The 14,418-nt window shown below is 40.8% G+C and overlaps 1 protein-coding gene across 1 annotated transcript; it reads right to left on the bottom strand.

Moving 5' to 3' along the window:
- Positions 1-495: 495 nt before the first annotated feature.
- On the bottom strand, positions 496-3,392 carry LOC109777594 (uncharacterized). Its single transcript, XM_020336210.4, has 2 exons — positions 1,786-3,392; positions 496-902 (listed from the first exon to the last, which is right to left on the bottom strand). Exons 1-2 carry the CDS (start codon positions 3,185-3,187, stop codon positions 721-723), a joined length of 1,584 nt encoding a protein of 527 aa, XP_020191799.1. The 5' UTR covers positions 3,188-3,392; the 3' UTR covers positions 496-720.
- Positions 3,393-14,418: the final 11,026 nt, after the last annotated feature.

Genomic DNA, 14,418 nt, shown 5'->3' with positions numbered 1-14,418 from the left:
ACAAATAGGTTCAAGAAACATGCCAATATAACTTATCTGGTCAAGAGAATTCCCCAAAACAGGAGCCAACCAGATTATACTAAGGTTACCATACACACGAGAGCAGCAAAAACATTCATAACCTTCATGACAGCAGACAATATGCAACTATATGCAGTCCATTCACGATTCAGATAATATTGTTGTTCCTCTTAATCAAGGAGGTGCAAGCAAAGCACACTTATATTGCTGTGTGTAAACACCAAAAGGAGACGAGCAACAAACGTTGCTGTAATATTATTGGCTTATTGCCATTGGGGCACTTTATTTCTTTTTTCTCCCATAATGTAGACTATCTGAAACCACAATGGAACTAGAGTTCTCATGTACAATCTACAAGAAAAATATACTACACGGATTGAAAAGAAAAGCAAAATACAGATCAAAACATACCGCAAATAGGTTCAGGAAACATGCCAATATAAAGAGAACTCCCCAAAAAAGCAGCCAACAAGATTATAGTAAGGTTACCATATATAGCACACGAGAGCAGCAAAAATATTCATAACCTTCATGGCAGTAGACGATATGCAACTACAAGCAGTTCATTCACGATTCAGATAATGGTGTTGTTCCGCTCCCTCGAGGAGATAGAGATAAAGTAAACTGCATTGCTCTGCGTAAACACCAAAAGGAGACGAGCAACAAACGTTGCTGTAATATTATCGCCTGATGTTGCCCTCATGACCTCTCTACTGCCTGCCTCCCGTGAATGGCATCCGCTGGACCAACAACTTTGCCAGCACCCGACACCCCTGAGCCACACCCCTGAGCCATGCCACTGCCAGCCAACAACTTCATGTGCTGTCCTCTGTTGCCAGCACCGGTGGACATCCCTCGGCCCAGCATCTTTCCATTGCCCCCTGGAAAGAAATGAAGCCAATGTTTAACTGAAAATATCAGTGCAAAGACATCTTAAGCTACTACCTTCGTCTAGGTGAATAAGTCATTCGCGTAGTTCTAGGTCATCGATTTGAGGATTTAAATATGTGTTATATGTCATGAAAAGTATATCACTAGATTTCTACACGGATGTAGTTTCTAAATATATATTTTTTGTCACATATAATACATATTTAGATAGTTAAATCGTCGAACTAGAACTACGCGAATGACTTATTCACCGAGACGGAGGTAGTAGATGCTACTTATATGGGGTTCCTAGGCCTAGGAGTGCCATACGCTTTGTTGACCTGACAGTATTGATCATAACGCAACAGTCCTACATATACGATTTCTAGCTTCTAGCTACAGAACAGCAAGCAAATGGCAGAAGTACATGTGATTGGTGCTACTTTTGTGACTTATTAACAAAGAACTACTTAAGAATTTTGCTATACATGTCCTGAAGTTAAAAAGGTCCCGGCTTCTTCATCCATGTCCAGGTTTTATATATATATATATATATAGTATTTTTATCAGTTTACTGAGCTGTTCCTTCGTTTGCTCACAAGAAGCCTCAGATTAATGGTTCCCTAACCTAGCAGCATTCTAGCAAAGTTAACGTCTACAGAAATGCTCCCTCCGCTCGGAAATTATTTGCGTGGTTTTAGTTCAAATTTGAAGTGAAACCAGATCAGTAATTTCCGAACGGAGGGAATACCAAATAAGTCTGTAAAGTCATAATTAAGCAACATTGCACTATCAAAGGCATTTCTACAACAAAACAGACATATGCGTGCATTAGCGCGACATAATTGCAGGCTGCATCTTTTAAAAAGAAAGGGGGGGGGGGGGGCAAATTACCTGCTGAAGTACATCTTTTTCCCTTTTTCTTGTAAGAGACAGTAGTCCATAAATCCTCCTCATTATGGGGTTGATCTTCTTTTAACTCAACACCCATATGTTTGGAGATCCCACTTTGAGTGTACGTGTAACTGAAACCCATGCATCTTTCAGCGTCAAACTCACCCACGGCTTGGAGAGCCTTGGTGCTCGTGTTGACAGCAAGCACCCATGCGTTGCGATCTGAGAACTCAACCTTGGTCATGATGTAAACAATGCCATCATCATGCAAGCTCACAGCAGGACTGCCTGTGTGGAGCTTCGTCAGGACCTGCTTCTTGTTAAAACTGTTGGGCAGATCAGGCAGCAGCTCAAGATGGCTCGGGTCATCAATCATGATCTCCGAAGCTCTGAGATGGTAGTCCTCCTTCCATTGCCTTGAAATTGGGCAGGTCCCTGAAGGATGCATTGCCATCTTCCATGCCTTGGCTTTCCAATCTCCGAAGTAGTAGCTAGTGCTGCTTTGGGTCAAAGGAGGGTAGCTCATGCTGACATACTTGAGGCAGCCATCTACGGCAGCCATGTCACGCACAGAGTTGATTCTGGGGTCGGGCAACTCCGAAGGCGGCAACGGAATGTAACGGAGAATATTGTTGTGCAGGAGCGCGTCATAGATGAGGATACCATGTGAGAGGTCGACCCAGGCAATTGAGCCATGCTGTCCTCCAATAGTGATCACCTTGTTTGTGATCCTGTAACGGTAAGCGTCAGGTGAATTGACAAAAACCTCCTTTCTGGTCCATTCCCAGGTCTCTGAGTCGAACAGGTTGATATAGAACTTCACGGAGCCGCCAGGTCTGAGTGGGTGCGCTGCGTAGAACGCAGCAGCGAAGAACCTATAGTCGGCCTGGTCGCGAGTGCCGTAGTTCAGGAAACCAACATTACGGTCGCGAATTACGAGCTTAGAGGGGTTGGGGAGCATACGAAGCGACGGCTGCTTCTCGCCAGTGCTGCTGCCGACCCGGTAGATGAAGAACTGGTTAGCGGGCTGATCGCTGAAGGGGTTTACTGGTAAGCGGGGGATGCGGAGCAGCGCAAGGTGGCCGTCCGTCGCCAGAATCTTTGGCATCTCCGGGTACGCGTCAGGTTTCAGGCCGGGGGAGTGGATGGTAAAATACGAGACTAGCGGCGGGTGGTACATCCAGAAGGTCACCTGGATGCACTTGCCGTCCTCGGCGACGTGCTCGGCCGTGGTGTCGTTGCATTCGTCGTCGACGTACCCCAAGGTGTCGAGGAGGACCGACTTGGGTGGGGAAAGTGTTGGATCGGCTTTGGGGCGGTCAGCCGGGCGGAGCCAGATCGGCGTGGTGCCCTCGGGGTAGACCATGGAGCATGTACCATCTCCGTTCAAGATGAGTGCCATGGAAATTGAGGAGGAGGACTCGGATGAGGACAATCGCAGGGATTGGGGGGGGATTGGGAGGGGATTGTGGGTGGCGGCTGAAACGAGCAAAGCTAACCCTAGGGGCAGGTGGGGGAAGACGGTAAAGAGGATAGAGGAAACCTTGATTTCTCTTTAAAAACTAGTCTCGCTGAAGGAGATGGGCCAGCCCACGCGCGCGGGAGGGCTACAGCCTCTTTTTCTGTTAATTTTACGTTTTCTGTTTTCGTTTTTTGCTTTATTTTTATGCTTAAAAAAAATTCTAAATATATTTATTATAAAAAACAGTCTAAAAAAATATTTGGAAATGTCGAACATCTGTTCGAAAATTGTTAATCAAGCATTCCGAAAATTTTAAACAAGTATTAGAAAAATGTTTAAAAATCATTTAAAAAATGTTGAACATGTATTTGAAAAAATGTTGATCAAGCATTCGGAAAAATATTGAATAAATATTTGAAAAATATTAATCAAGCATCCGGGAAATGTTGAACATGTTTAGAAAAATTGTTAATAACGTATTTCAAAAAATGTTGAATTTTTTATCTTATATATATATATATATATATTTAATTATGAATTTGAAAAAAATGTTGAACAAGTATTTAAAAAATGTTAATCAAGCATTTGAAAAAAATGTTGAACAAGTGTTTGAATAATGTTAATCAAGCATTTGGGAACTGCTAAATGTGTATAGCAAAAATGTTGATCATGTATTTTTTTATTTGAAAACTTTTAATAAATAGTTTTTAAAAATTAATAGAAAAAATGTTAATCTTGTATATGAAAAATGTTAATCAAACATTTGAAAAACGTATAAAAATGTGTATAGAAACAATGTTGACCATCTATTAAAAAATTGAATTTGGAAAATCTTAAACGTGTATTTGAAACATGTTGTTGACATATACAAAAAATCTAGAACGAAAAACCAAAAGAAATAAAGAAAACCAAAAAAAGTAAAAAAAGAAAAAATAAACAAAATAAACCAAAGAAAAAAATGAAAAATAAAAACTGAAGAAAAAAAATGTAAAAATAATGAAAAAGGAATAAAAAACAAAGAAGAAAAAGGACAAGAAACAAAAGATAAATTACCTTAAAGGATGTCGCGCCTTCAGTTCATCACGAACAAGACCTAGTCGAGGTGGCTAGCCTCGCTAGCTCCTATCCAGAAGACGAGGATTCCGATCCTGCTTCTACTCGCTTCCCCTCTCTTTTCTTTTATTAAGAGGGCCAACCCAGTTGCTACAGTAGAGAAAAATCCTTCAACGAGAGATGCCACTGTCTCACTTAATGCGAGACATAGCTCTCACGGGGAGGTGGAGCTTCTAACGGGCGCTCTCAATGCCGGTTTAGGTTACTCGCGCTCGAAGGGTCACTCTACTGGCTCGCAGGGAACATGACCTGAAAAATTGGGGAGGTCCTATTCAACGCTTAAGGCGCCGGTAATTGCTACTAGCGCTCGCATAGCACGCATAGCGGGCTGGCCCAGCAGAAAAAGGTTGTTCCGCTTGTACGTAAAAAACACATTTACTTCTTCTAGTAGAAGCACGGTTCACAATTTACTTGTGACCAGGGTGGGTTTGCTCCCGGGGCTTGGTAGGCCTTGGTCTATTCCGGTTTATGTTCTGAATGGTCGTCACACTATTCCTGACTGGCTGGGAATGAAGAGGGGCCACCTTAGCTCAATGCCTCTCCTCACCCATATGAATTGCCATATTACACATTCATGTAGCAAGCTAGAATTGATGAGGTGGAGGCACAGAGGCTGCGAGGGTGTGGCCTATGATACCTCCTCCATATTCAGGTTTCAGTTTCAAGAGTTTCTTCCAATATGATGGGCCCTCTCTTATGAATGGTTTTCACCCCTAACACAATGTTATGGACAACATGTCTGATGTCTGGTCTAAGGAACCCTTTGAAGTTGAAGCTGTTGCAAACAACTTTATAAATGGGAGGCCATCTGGTAGATATTCTTTTGTTTGTGTTGGAGGTGCTAATGTCGCAACCCTAATCACCGCTGATGCAAATCTGCTTGCCTGGATTGGGGGACGCTCAAAATAATTTACACACCTTTGCTCACGGACACAGTTGATAACGCACAAGTATAGTGGATCGCGACAGTCTTCGAGGGTAGTATTTCAGTAGCATCATGAATGAATTCAACAATATAACTATCACATAAAGCATTCTTTTCATGATTCATAAGCATAGAAATTTTACTACTCTCCACATAAGCAAATTTATTCTCATCAACAATAGTGGGAGCAAAATCAACAAAATAACTATCATGTGAGGCATAATCAAATTGAAATTAAAATCATGATGACAAGTTTCATGGTTATCATTATTCTTTATAGCATACATGTCATCACAATATTCATCATGGATAGCAACTTTGTTTTCATAATCAATTGGAACCTCTTCCGAAATAGTGGATTCATCACTAAATAAAGTCATGACCTCTCCAAATCCACTTTCATAATTATCAGAATAAGATTCAACACCCTCCAAAATAGTGGGATCATTACTTCCTAAAGTTGACACTCTTCCAAACCCACTTTCATCAATATAATCATCATAAATAGGAGGCATGCTTTCATCATAATAAATATTCTCATCAAAACTTGGAGGACAAAAAATATCATCTTCATCAAACATAGCATCCCCAAGCATGTAGTTTTGCATATCATTAGCATCATGGATATTCAAGGAATTCATACTAACAACATTGCAATCCTTCTCACCATTCAAAGATTGTATGCCAAACATTTTATTGCATTATTCTTCTAACACTTGAGCACAATTTTCCTTTCCATCATTTTCACGAAAGACATTATAAAGATGAATAATATGTGGCAACCTCAATTCCATTTTTTTGTAGTTTTCTTTTTGTAACCTAAACTAGTGATAAAACAAGAAACTAAAAGATTCAATTGCAAGATCTAAAGATATACCTTTCAAGCACTCACCTCCCCGGCAACGACGCCAGAAAAGAGCTTCACTGACGGGATGTGAGTGCCACTTACCTAGCCTCCGCGGCAACGGCACCAGAAAATATTTTGATGTCTACTACGCAACTTTATCCTGGTAGACGTTGTTGGGCCTCCAAGTGCAGAGTTTTGTAGGATAGTAGAAAATTTCCCTCAAGTGGATGACCTATGTTTTTTCAATCCGTGGGAGGCGTAGGATGAAGATGGTCTCTCTCGAACAACCCTGCAACCAGATAACAAAGAGTCTCTTGTGTCCCCAACACACCCAATACAATGGTAAATTGTATAGGTGCACTAGTTCGGCGAATAAATGGTGATACAAGCGTAATATGGATAGTAGATACAGGTTTTTGTAATCTGAAAAATATAAAAATAGCAAGGTAACAAGTAACAAAAGTGAGCAAAAACGGTATTGCAATGCTTGGAAACAAGGCCTAGGGTTCATACTTTCACTAGTGCAAGTTCTCTCAACAATTATAACATAATTAGATCATATAACAATCCCTCAACGTGTAACAAAGAATCACTCCAAAGTTTCTATTGGAGAACGTAGGACGAAAACGTGCATCAACTCCTATGCATAGATTACCCCAATGTCACCTTGGGAATCCGCGAGTTGAGTGCCAAAACATACATCAAGTGAATCAATATAACATCCCATTATCACCACAGATATCCCATCGCAAAACATACATCAAGTGTTCTCAAATCCAATACTCAACCCAACATAATGAAACCTCAAAGAGCAAGACACAATTCATCACAACAAGAGATAGAGAGGGGAGAAACACCATATGATCCAAGTATAATAACAAAGCTCGCGGTACATTAAGATCGTGCCAAATCAAGAACACGATATATATATATATATATAGAGAGAGAGAGAGGTCACACACATAGCTACTGGTACATACCCTCAGCCCCGAGGGTGAACTACTCCCTCCTTGTCATGGAGAGCGCCGGGATGATGAAGATGGCCACCGATGATGGTTTCCCCCTCCGGCAGGGTGCCGGAACGGGCTCCCGATTGGTTTTTCGTGGCTATAGAGGCTTGCGGCGGCGGAACTCCCGATCTAGGTTTATTTCTAGGGGTTTCTATATTTATAGGAATTTTTGGCGTCGGGAACAAATCAGGGGGGGTCCACGAGGCGATGACAAGGCAGGGGGTGCGCTCTCCACCCTTGTGGATGCCTCGTGACTCTTCTAGCCCAACTCTTTTGCTTCGGGGGCTTCTTCTGGTCCTAAAAAATCATCGTAAATTTTCAGCTCATTTGGACTCGGTTTGATATTCCTTTTCTGTAAAACTCAAAAACAAGGAAAAACAGAAACTGGAGCTGGGTGATACGTCTCCAACGTATCAACTTTTTCTCACGCTTTTCCTCTTGTTTTGGACTCTAATTTGCATGATTTGAATGAAACTAACCCCCGGACTAACGCCTAACGCTGTTTTCAGCAGAACTACCATGGTGTTGTTTTTGTGCAGAAATAAAAGTTCTCGGAATGGAACGAAACTATGCGAGGATTTTTTATATCAAAATAAGAATTTCTGGAGCCAAGACCCACCAGAGAGGGGCCCTTGTTGGGCACAACCCACCAGGGCGCGCCCCCCTCTCCTGGCGCGCCCAAGTGGGTTGTACCCACCTGGTGGCCCCGCCGACGACCCCCCTGATACTATAAATTCACATTATTCCAGAAAAAATGGGGGAGAAAGAATCATCACGATCCACGAGACGGAGCCGCCGCCAAGCCTTGTTCTTCCTCGGGAGGGCAGATCTCGAGTCCGTTTGGGGCTCCGGAGTGGGGGATCTTCGTTCTTCGTCATCACCAACCAATCTTCATCGCCAATCCCATGATGCTCCCCACCGGGAGTGAGTAATTCCTTCGTAGGCTCGCTGGTCGGTGAGGAGTTGGATGAGATTCATCATGTAATCGAGTTAATTTTGTTAGGGCTTAATGCCTAGTATCCACTATGTTCTTAGATTGATGTTGCTATGACTTTGCTATGCTTAATGCTTGTCACTTTGGGCCCGGGTGCCATGAACTCAGATCTGAACCGTTTATGAACTCATCATTATATCCATGTTTTAGATCCGATCTTGCAAGTTATAGTCACCTACTACGTGTTATGATCCGACAACCCCAGAGTGACAACAACCGGGCCCACTCTCGGTGATGACCGTAGTTTGAGGAGTTCGTATATTCACTATGTGTTAATGCTTTGTTCGGGTTCTCTATTAAAAGGAGGCCTTAATATCCCTTAGCTTCCAATATGGACCCCGCTGCCACGAGAGGGTAGGACAAAAGATGTCATGCAAGTTCTTTTAATAAAGCATGTATGACTATTTATGGAATACATGCCTACATTATATCGATGAACTGGAGCTAGTGCCATATCGCCCTAGGTTATAACTATCACATGATGAATATCATCCAACAAGTCACTGATCCAATGCCTACGAATTTATTTATATTGTTTCTGCTGCGTTACTACTGCTATCATCACTGTTACACTTGTTACAAATTACTGCCATCACTGTTACTGTTACCGTTGCTGCTGTCACTACTATCAAAACTATCAAACTACTTTGCTACTGATCACTTTGCTGCAGATAATTAATCTCCAGGTGTGGTTGAATTGACAACTCCGCTGCTAATACCTTCAAATATTCTTTGGCTCCCCTTGTGTCGAGTCTATAAATTTGGGTTGAATACTCTACCCTTGAAAACTGTTGCGATCCCCTATACTTGTGGGTTATCAAGACCTTTTTCTGGCGCCGTTGCCGGGGAGCATAGCAATATTTGTTGAGTCACTTGGGATTGTTATCATATTATCACTATGAAGAATCCGAAGGATCCTAAACCGAAGATGTTTCCCTCAAGTACGAGGGGAGGTAAGAAACTGCCATCCAGTTCTGCTTTAGATTCACCTTCTGTTATGAGTAAACTTGCAACACCACCACATGCTATTAATCCTGATATGTCGCAAGTTATTGATGATGCTACTTCTACTATGAATGATGCTGATGATGATGCTAGTACCTTGCTTGATAATGATGATGTGCCACTTGGTGACTTTCTTGATGAACAAATTGGTAGAGTAATACAACATGATGTTGTTGAATCTAATGATGAACTTGAAACTGAAACTCCTGAAACATCTGCTAGAACTAGCCTTCCTAGATATGAATTGCCTAAGGTACCGGAAGGTTATGTTATGAGTGAAGAAGCAACTAGAGATATTCTTGCTTGTAAGGATAGAGATGATCTAGAGAAATTACTATGCAAGTATAAAGAAAAATCTCTTAATGCTAGAATGAAATGTGATCCTAAGTTTGCTACTTCACCTATCTGTATTGCTCATAAGGATTATGAATTCTCTGTCTACCCAGAGTTAGTTACTCTGGTTGAATCTGATCCTTTCCATGGTTATGAAACTGAAACTGTTGTGGCACATCTTACTAAGTTGAATGATATAGCCACCCTTTTTACTCATGATGAGAAAACTCACTATTACTTTATTCTCAAATTATTTCCTTTCTCATTAAAGGGTGATGCTAAAGCTTGGTACAATACTCTTGCTCCTGGTTGTGTGTGTAGTCCCCGGGATATGATTTATTACTTCTCTGAAAAATATTTTGCTGCTCATAAGAAACAAGCTGCCTTACAGGAAATATTTAACTCTTTGCAAACTAGAGAAGAGAGTCTCCCACAAGCTTGGGGGAGGCTTTGCAAATTACTTAATGCTTTTCTTGATCATCCTCTTAAGAAAAATGAAATACTTGATATCTTCTATAATGGGCTAACCGATGCTTCTAGGGACTTCCTAGATAGTTGTGCTGGTTGTGTTTTCAGGGAACGAACTATTGCTCAAGCTGAAGAATTATTGAATAACATACTGAAAAATTATGATGATTGGACTCTTCCTGAACCACCGCCTAAACTCACTCCGAAGAAGAGGGGTGCTACCTCTTGAGCACTGCGTTGGATTTCCTTGAAGAGGAAAGGGTGATGTAGCAGAGTAGAGTAAGTATTTCCCTCAGTTTTTGAGAACCAAGGTATCAATCCAGTAGGAGGCTACGCGCGAGTCCCTCGCACCTGCACAATACAAATAAATCCTTGCAACCAACGCGATAAGGGGTTGTCAATCCCTTCACGGTCACTTACGAGAGTGAGATCTGATAGATATGATAGGATAATATTTTTGGTATTTTTGGTATAAAGATGCAAAGTAAAATAAAAGGCAAAGTAAAAAAGCAAAGCAATAATAAAGTGATGGAAGATTGATATGATGAAGATAGACCCGGGGGCCATAGATTTCACTAGTGGCTTCTCTCAAGAGCATAAGTATTTTACGGTGGGTGAACGAATTACTGTTGAGCAATTGACAGAATTGAGCATAGTTATGAGAGTATCTAGGTATGATCATGTATATAGGCATCACGTCCGAGACAAGTAGACCGACTCCTGCCTGCATCTACTACTATTACTCCACTCATCGACCGCTATCCAGCATGCATCTAGAGTATTAAGTTCAAGAAAACAGAGTAACTCCTTAAGCAAGATGACATGATGTAGAGGGATAAATTCATGCAATATGATAAAAAAACATCTTGTTATCCTCGATGACAACAATACAATACGTGCCTTGCTGCCCCTACTGTCACTCGGGAAGGACACCGCAAGATTGAACCCAAAGCTAAGCACTTCTCCCATTGCAAGAAAAACCAATCTAGTAGGCCAAACCAAACTGATAATTCGAAGAGACTTGCAAAGATAACCAATCATACATAAAAGAATTCACAGAAGATTCAAATATTGTTCATAGATAATCTTGATCATAAACCCACAATTCATCGGTCTCAACAAACACACCACAAAAAGAAGATTACATCGAATAGATCTCCACGAGAGAGGGGGAGAACATTGTATTGAGATCCAAAAAGAGAGTAAGCCATCTAGCTACTAACTATGGACCCGAAGGTCTGAGGTAAACTACTCACACTTCATCGGAGGGGCTATGATGATGTAGAAGCCCTCCCTGGTGGATGCCCCCTCCGGCGGAGCTCCGGAACAGGCCCCAAGATGGGATCTCGTGGGTACAGAAGGTTGCGGCGGTGGAATTAGGTTTTTGGCTCCGTATCTGATCGTTTGGGGGTACGTAGGTATATATAGCAGGAAGGAGTACATCGGTGGAGCTTCGTGGGGCCCACGAGGGTGGGGGCGCGCCCCCCTACCTCGTGCCCACCTCGTGGATTTCTTGACGTGGGGTCCAAGTCTCCTGGGTCATATTCGGTGAGAAAATCACGTTCCCGAAGGTTTCATTCCGTATGGACTCCGTTTGATATTCCGTTTCTTCGAAACACTGAAATAGGCAAAAAACAACAATTCTAGGCTGGGCCTCCGGTTAATAGGTTAGTCCCAAAAATAATATAAAAGTGGATAATAAAGCCCAATATAGTCCAAAACAGTAGATAATATAGCATGGAGCAATAAAAAATTATAGATACGTTGGAGACATATCAGGCATCCCCAAGCTTAATTCCTGCTCATCCTCGAGTAGGTAAATGATAAAAAAGAATTTATGATGCGGAGTGCTACTTGGCATAATTTCAATGTAACTCTTCTTAATTGTGGTATGAATATTCAGATCCGAAAGATTCAAGACAAAAGTTCATATTGACATAAAAACAATAATACTTCAAGCATACTAACAAAGCAATTATGTCTTCTCAAAATAACATGGCCAAAGAAAGTTATCCCTACAAAATCATATAGTCTGGCTATGCTCTATCTTCACCACACAAAGTATTTAAATCATGCACAACCCCGATGACAAGCCAAGCAATTGTTTCATACTTTTGACATTTTCAAAACTTTTTCAATCTTCACGCAATACATGAGCGTGAGCCATGGATATAGCACTATATGTGGAATAGAATGGTGGTTGTGGAGAAAACAAAAAGGGGAAGATAGTCTCACATCAACTAGGCGTATCAACGGGCTATGGAGATGCCCATTAATAGATATCAATGTGAGTGAGTAGGGATTGCCATGCAATGGATGCACTAGAGCTATAAGTATATGAAAGCTCAACAAAAGAAACTAAGTGGGTGTGCATCCAACTCGCTTGCTCACGAAGACCTAGGGCATTTTGAGGAAGCCCATCATTGGAATATACAAGCCAAGTTCTATAATGAAAAATTCCCACTAGTATATGAAAGTGAAAAAAATGAGAGACTCTCTATCATGAAGATCATGGTGCTACTTTGAAGCACAAGTGTGGTAAAAGGATAGTAACATTGTCCCTTCTCTCCTTTTTTTTATTTGGGCCTTTTCTCTTTTTTATGGCCTCTTTTCTTTTTTTTTTTTTTTATTTTATTTTTCGTCTGTAGTCTCATCCCGACTTGTGGGGGAATCATAGTCTCCATCATCCTTTCCTCACTTGGGACAATGCTCTAAAAATGATGATCATCACACTTTTATTTTTCTTACAACTCAACAATTACAACTCGATACTTAGAACAAAATATGACTCTATATGAATGCCTCCGGCGGTGTATCGGGATATGCAATGAATCAAGAGTGACATGTATGAAAGAATTATGAATGGTGGCTTTGCCACAAATACGATGTCAACCACATGATCATGCTAAGCGATATGACAATGATGGAGCGTGTCATAATAAACGGAACGGTGGAAAGTTGCATGGCAATATATCTCGGAATGGCTATGGAAATGCCATGATAGGTAGGTATGGTGGCTGTTTTGAGGAAGTTATATGGTGAGTGTATGATACCGGCGAAAAGTGCGCGGTATTAGAAAGGCTAGCAACAGTGGAAGGGTGAGAAGAGTGCGTATAATCCATGGACTCAACATTAGTCATAAAGAACTCATATACTTATTGCAAAAATCTAGAAGTTATCAAAGCAATGTATTACGCGCATGCTCCTAGGGGGATAGATTGGTAGGAAAAGACCATCGCTCGTCCCCGACCGCCACTCATAAGGAAGACAATCAATAAATAAATCATGCTCCGACTTCATCACATAACGGTTCACCATACGTGCATGCTACGGGAATCACAAACTTTAACACAAGTATTTCTCAAATTCACAACTACTCAACTAGCATGACTCTAATATCACTATCTTCATATCTCAAAACAATTATCAAGCATCAACCTTTTCTTAGTATTCAACGCACTCAAAAGAAAGTTTTACAAATCTTGAATACCAAGCATATTAAGATTTATTAAGCAAATTACCATGCTATTTAAGACTCTCAAAATAATCTAAGTGAATCATGAGAGATCAATAGTTTCTATAAAACAAATCCACCACCGTGCTCTAAAAGATATAAGTGAAGCACTAGAGCAAAACTATATAGCTCAAAAGGTATAAGTGAAGCACATAGAGTATTCTATCAAATTCCGAATCATGTATGGCTCTCTCAAAAGGTGTGTACAGCAAGGATGATTGTGGTAAACTAAAAAGAAAAGACTCAAATCATACAAGACGCTCCAAGCAAAACACATATCATGTGGTGAATAAAAATATAGCTCCAAGTAAAGTTACCGATGGAAGTAGACGAAAGAGGGGATGCCTTCCGGGCATCCCCAAGCTTTGACTTTTTGGTGTCCTTAGATTATCTTGGGGGTGCCATGGGCATCCCCAAACTTAGGCTCTTGACATTCCTTGTTCCATAATCCATCAAAAGATTTTACCCAAAACTTGAAAACTTCACAACACAAAACTCAACAGAAATCTCGTGAGCTCCGTTAGCGAAAGAAAACAAAAGACCACTTCAAGGTACTGTAATGAAATCATTATTTATTTATATTGGTGTTAAACCTACTGTATTCCAACTTCCCTATGGTTTATAAACGATTTTACTAGCCATAGATTCATCAAAATAAGCAAACAACACACGAAAAACAGAATATGTCAAAAACAGAACAGTCTGTAGTAATCTGTAACTAACGCAAACTTCTGGAACTCAAAAAAATCAGAAAAAGTAGGAAGACCTAGGCAATTTGTTTATTGATCAGCAGAAATTGGAATCACTATTTTATCACGTTCTGGAGATTTTTAACAATTGTTTTCGTGAACAGAAAGTTTCTGGAAATTACAGCAAGATCAAATAACTATCATCCAACAAGATCCTATAGGTTTAACTTGGCACAAACACTAATTAAAACATAAAACCACATCTAAACAGAA

This window comes from Aegilops tauschii, chromosome 1, assembly GCF_002575655.3.
Source record: "Aegilops tauschii subsp. strangulata cultivar AL8/78 chromosome 1, Aet v6.0, whole genome shotgun sequence".
Lineage (NCBI taxonomy): Eukaryota > Viridiplantae > Streptophyta > Magnoliopsida > Poales > Poaceae > Aegilops > Aegilops tauschii.
Note: the sequence above shows the minus strand (reverse complement) of the source record. Positions and strands in the feature narration are given on the sequence as shown.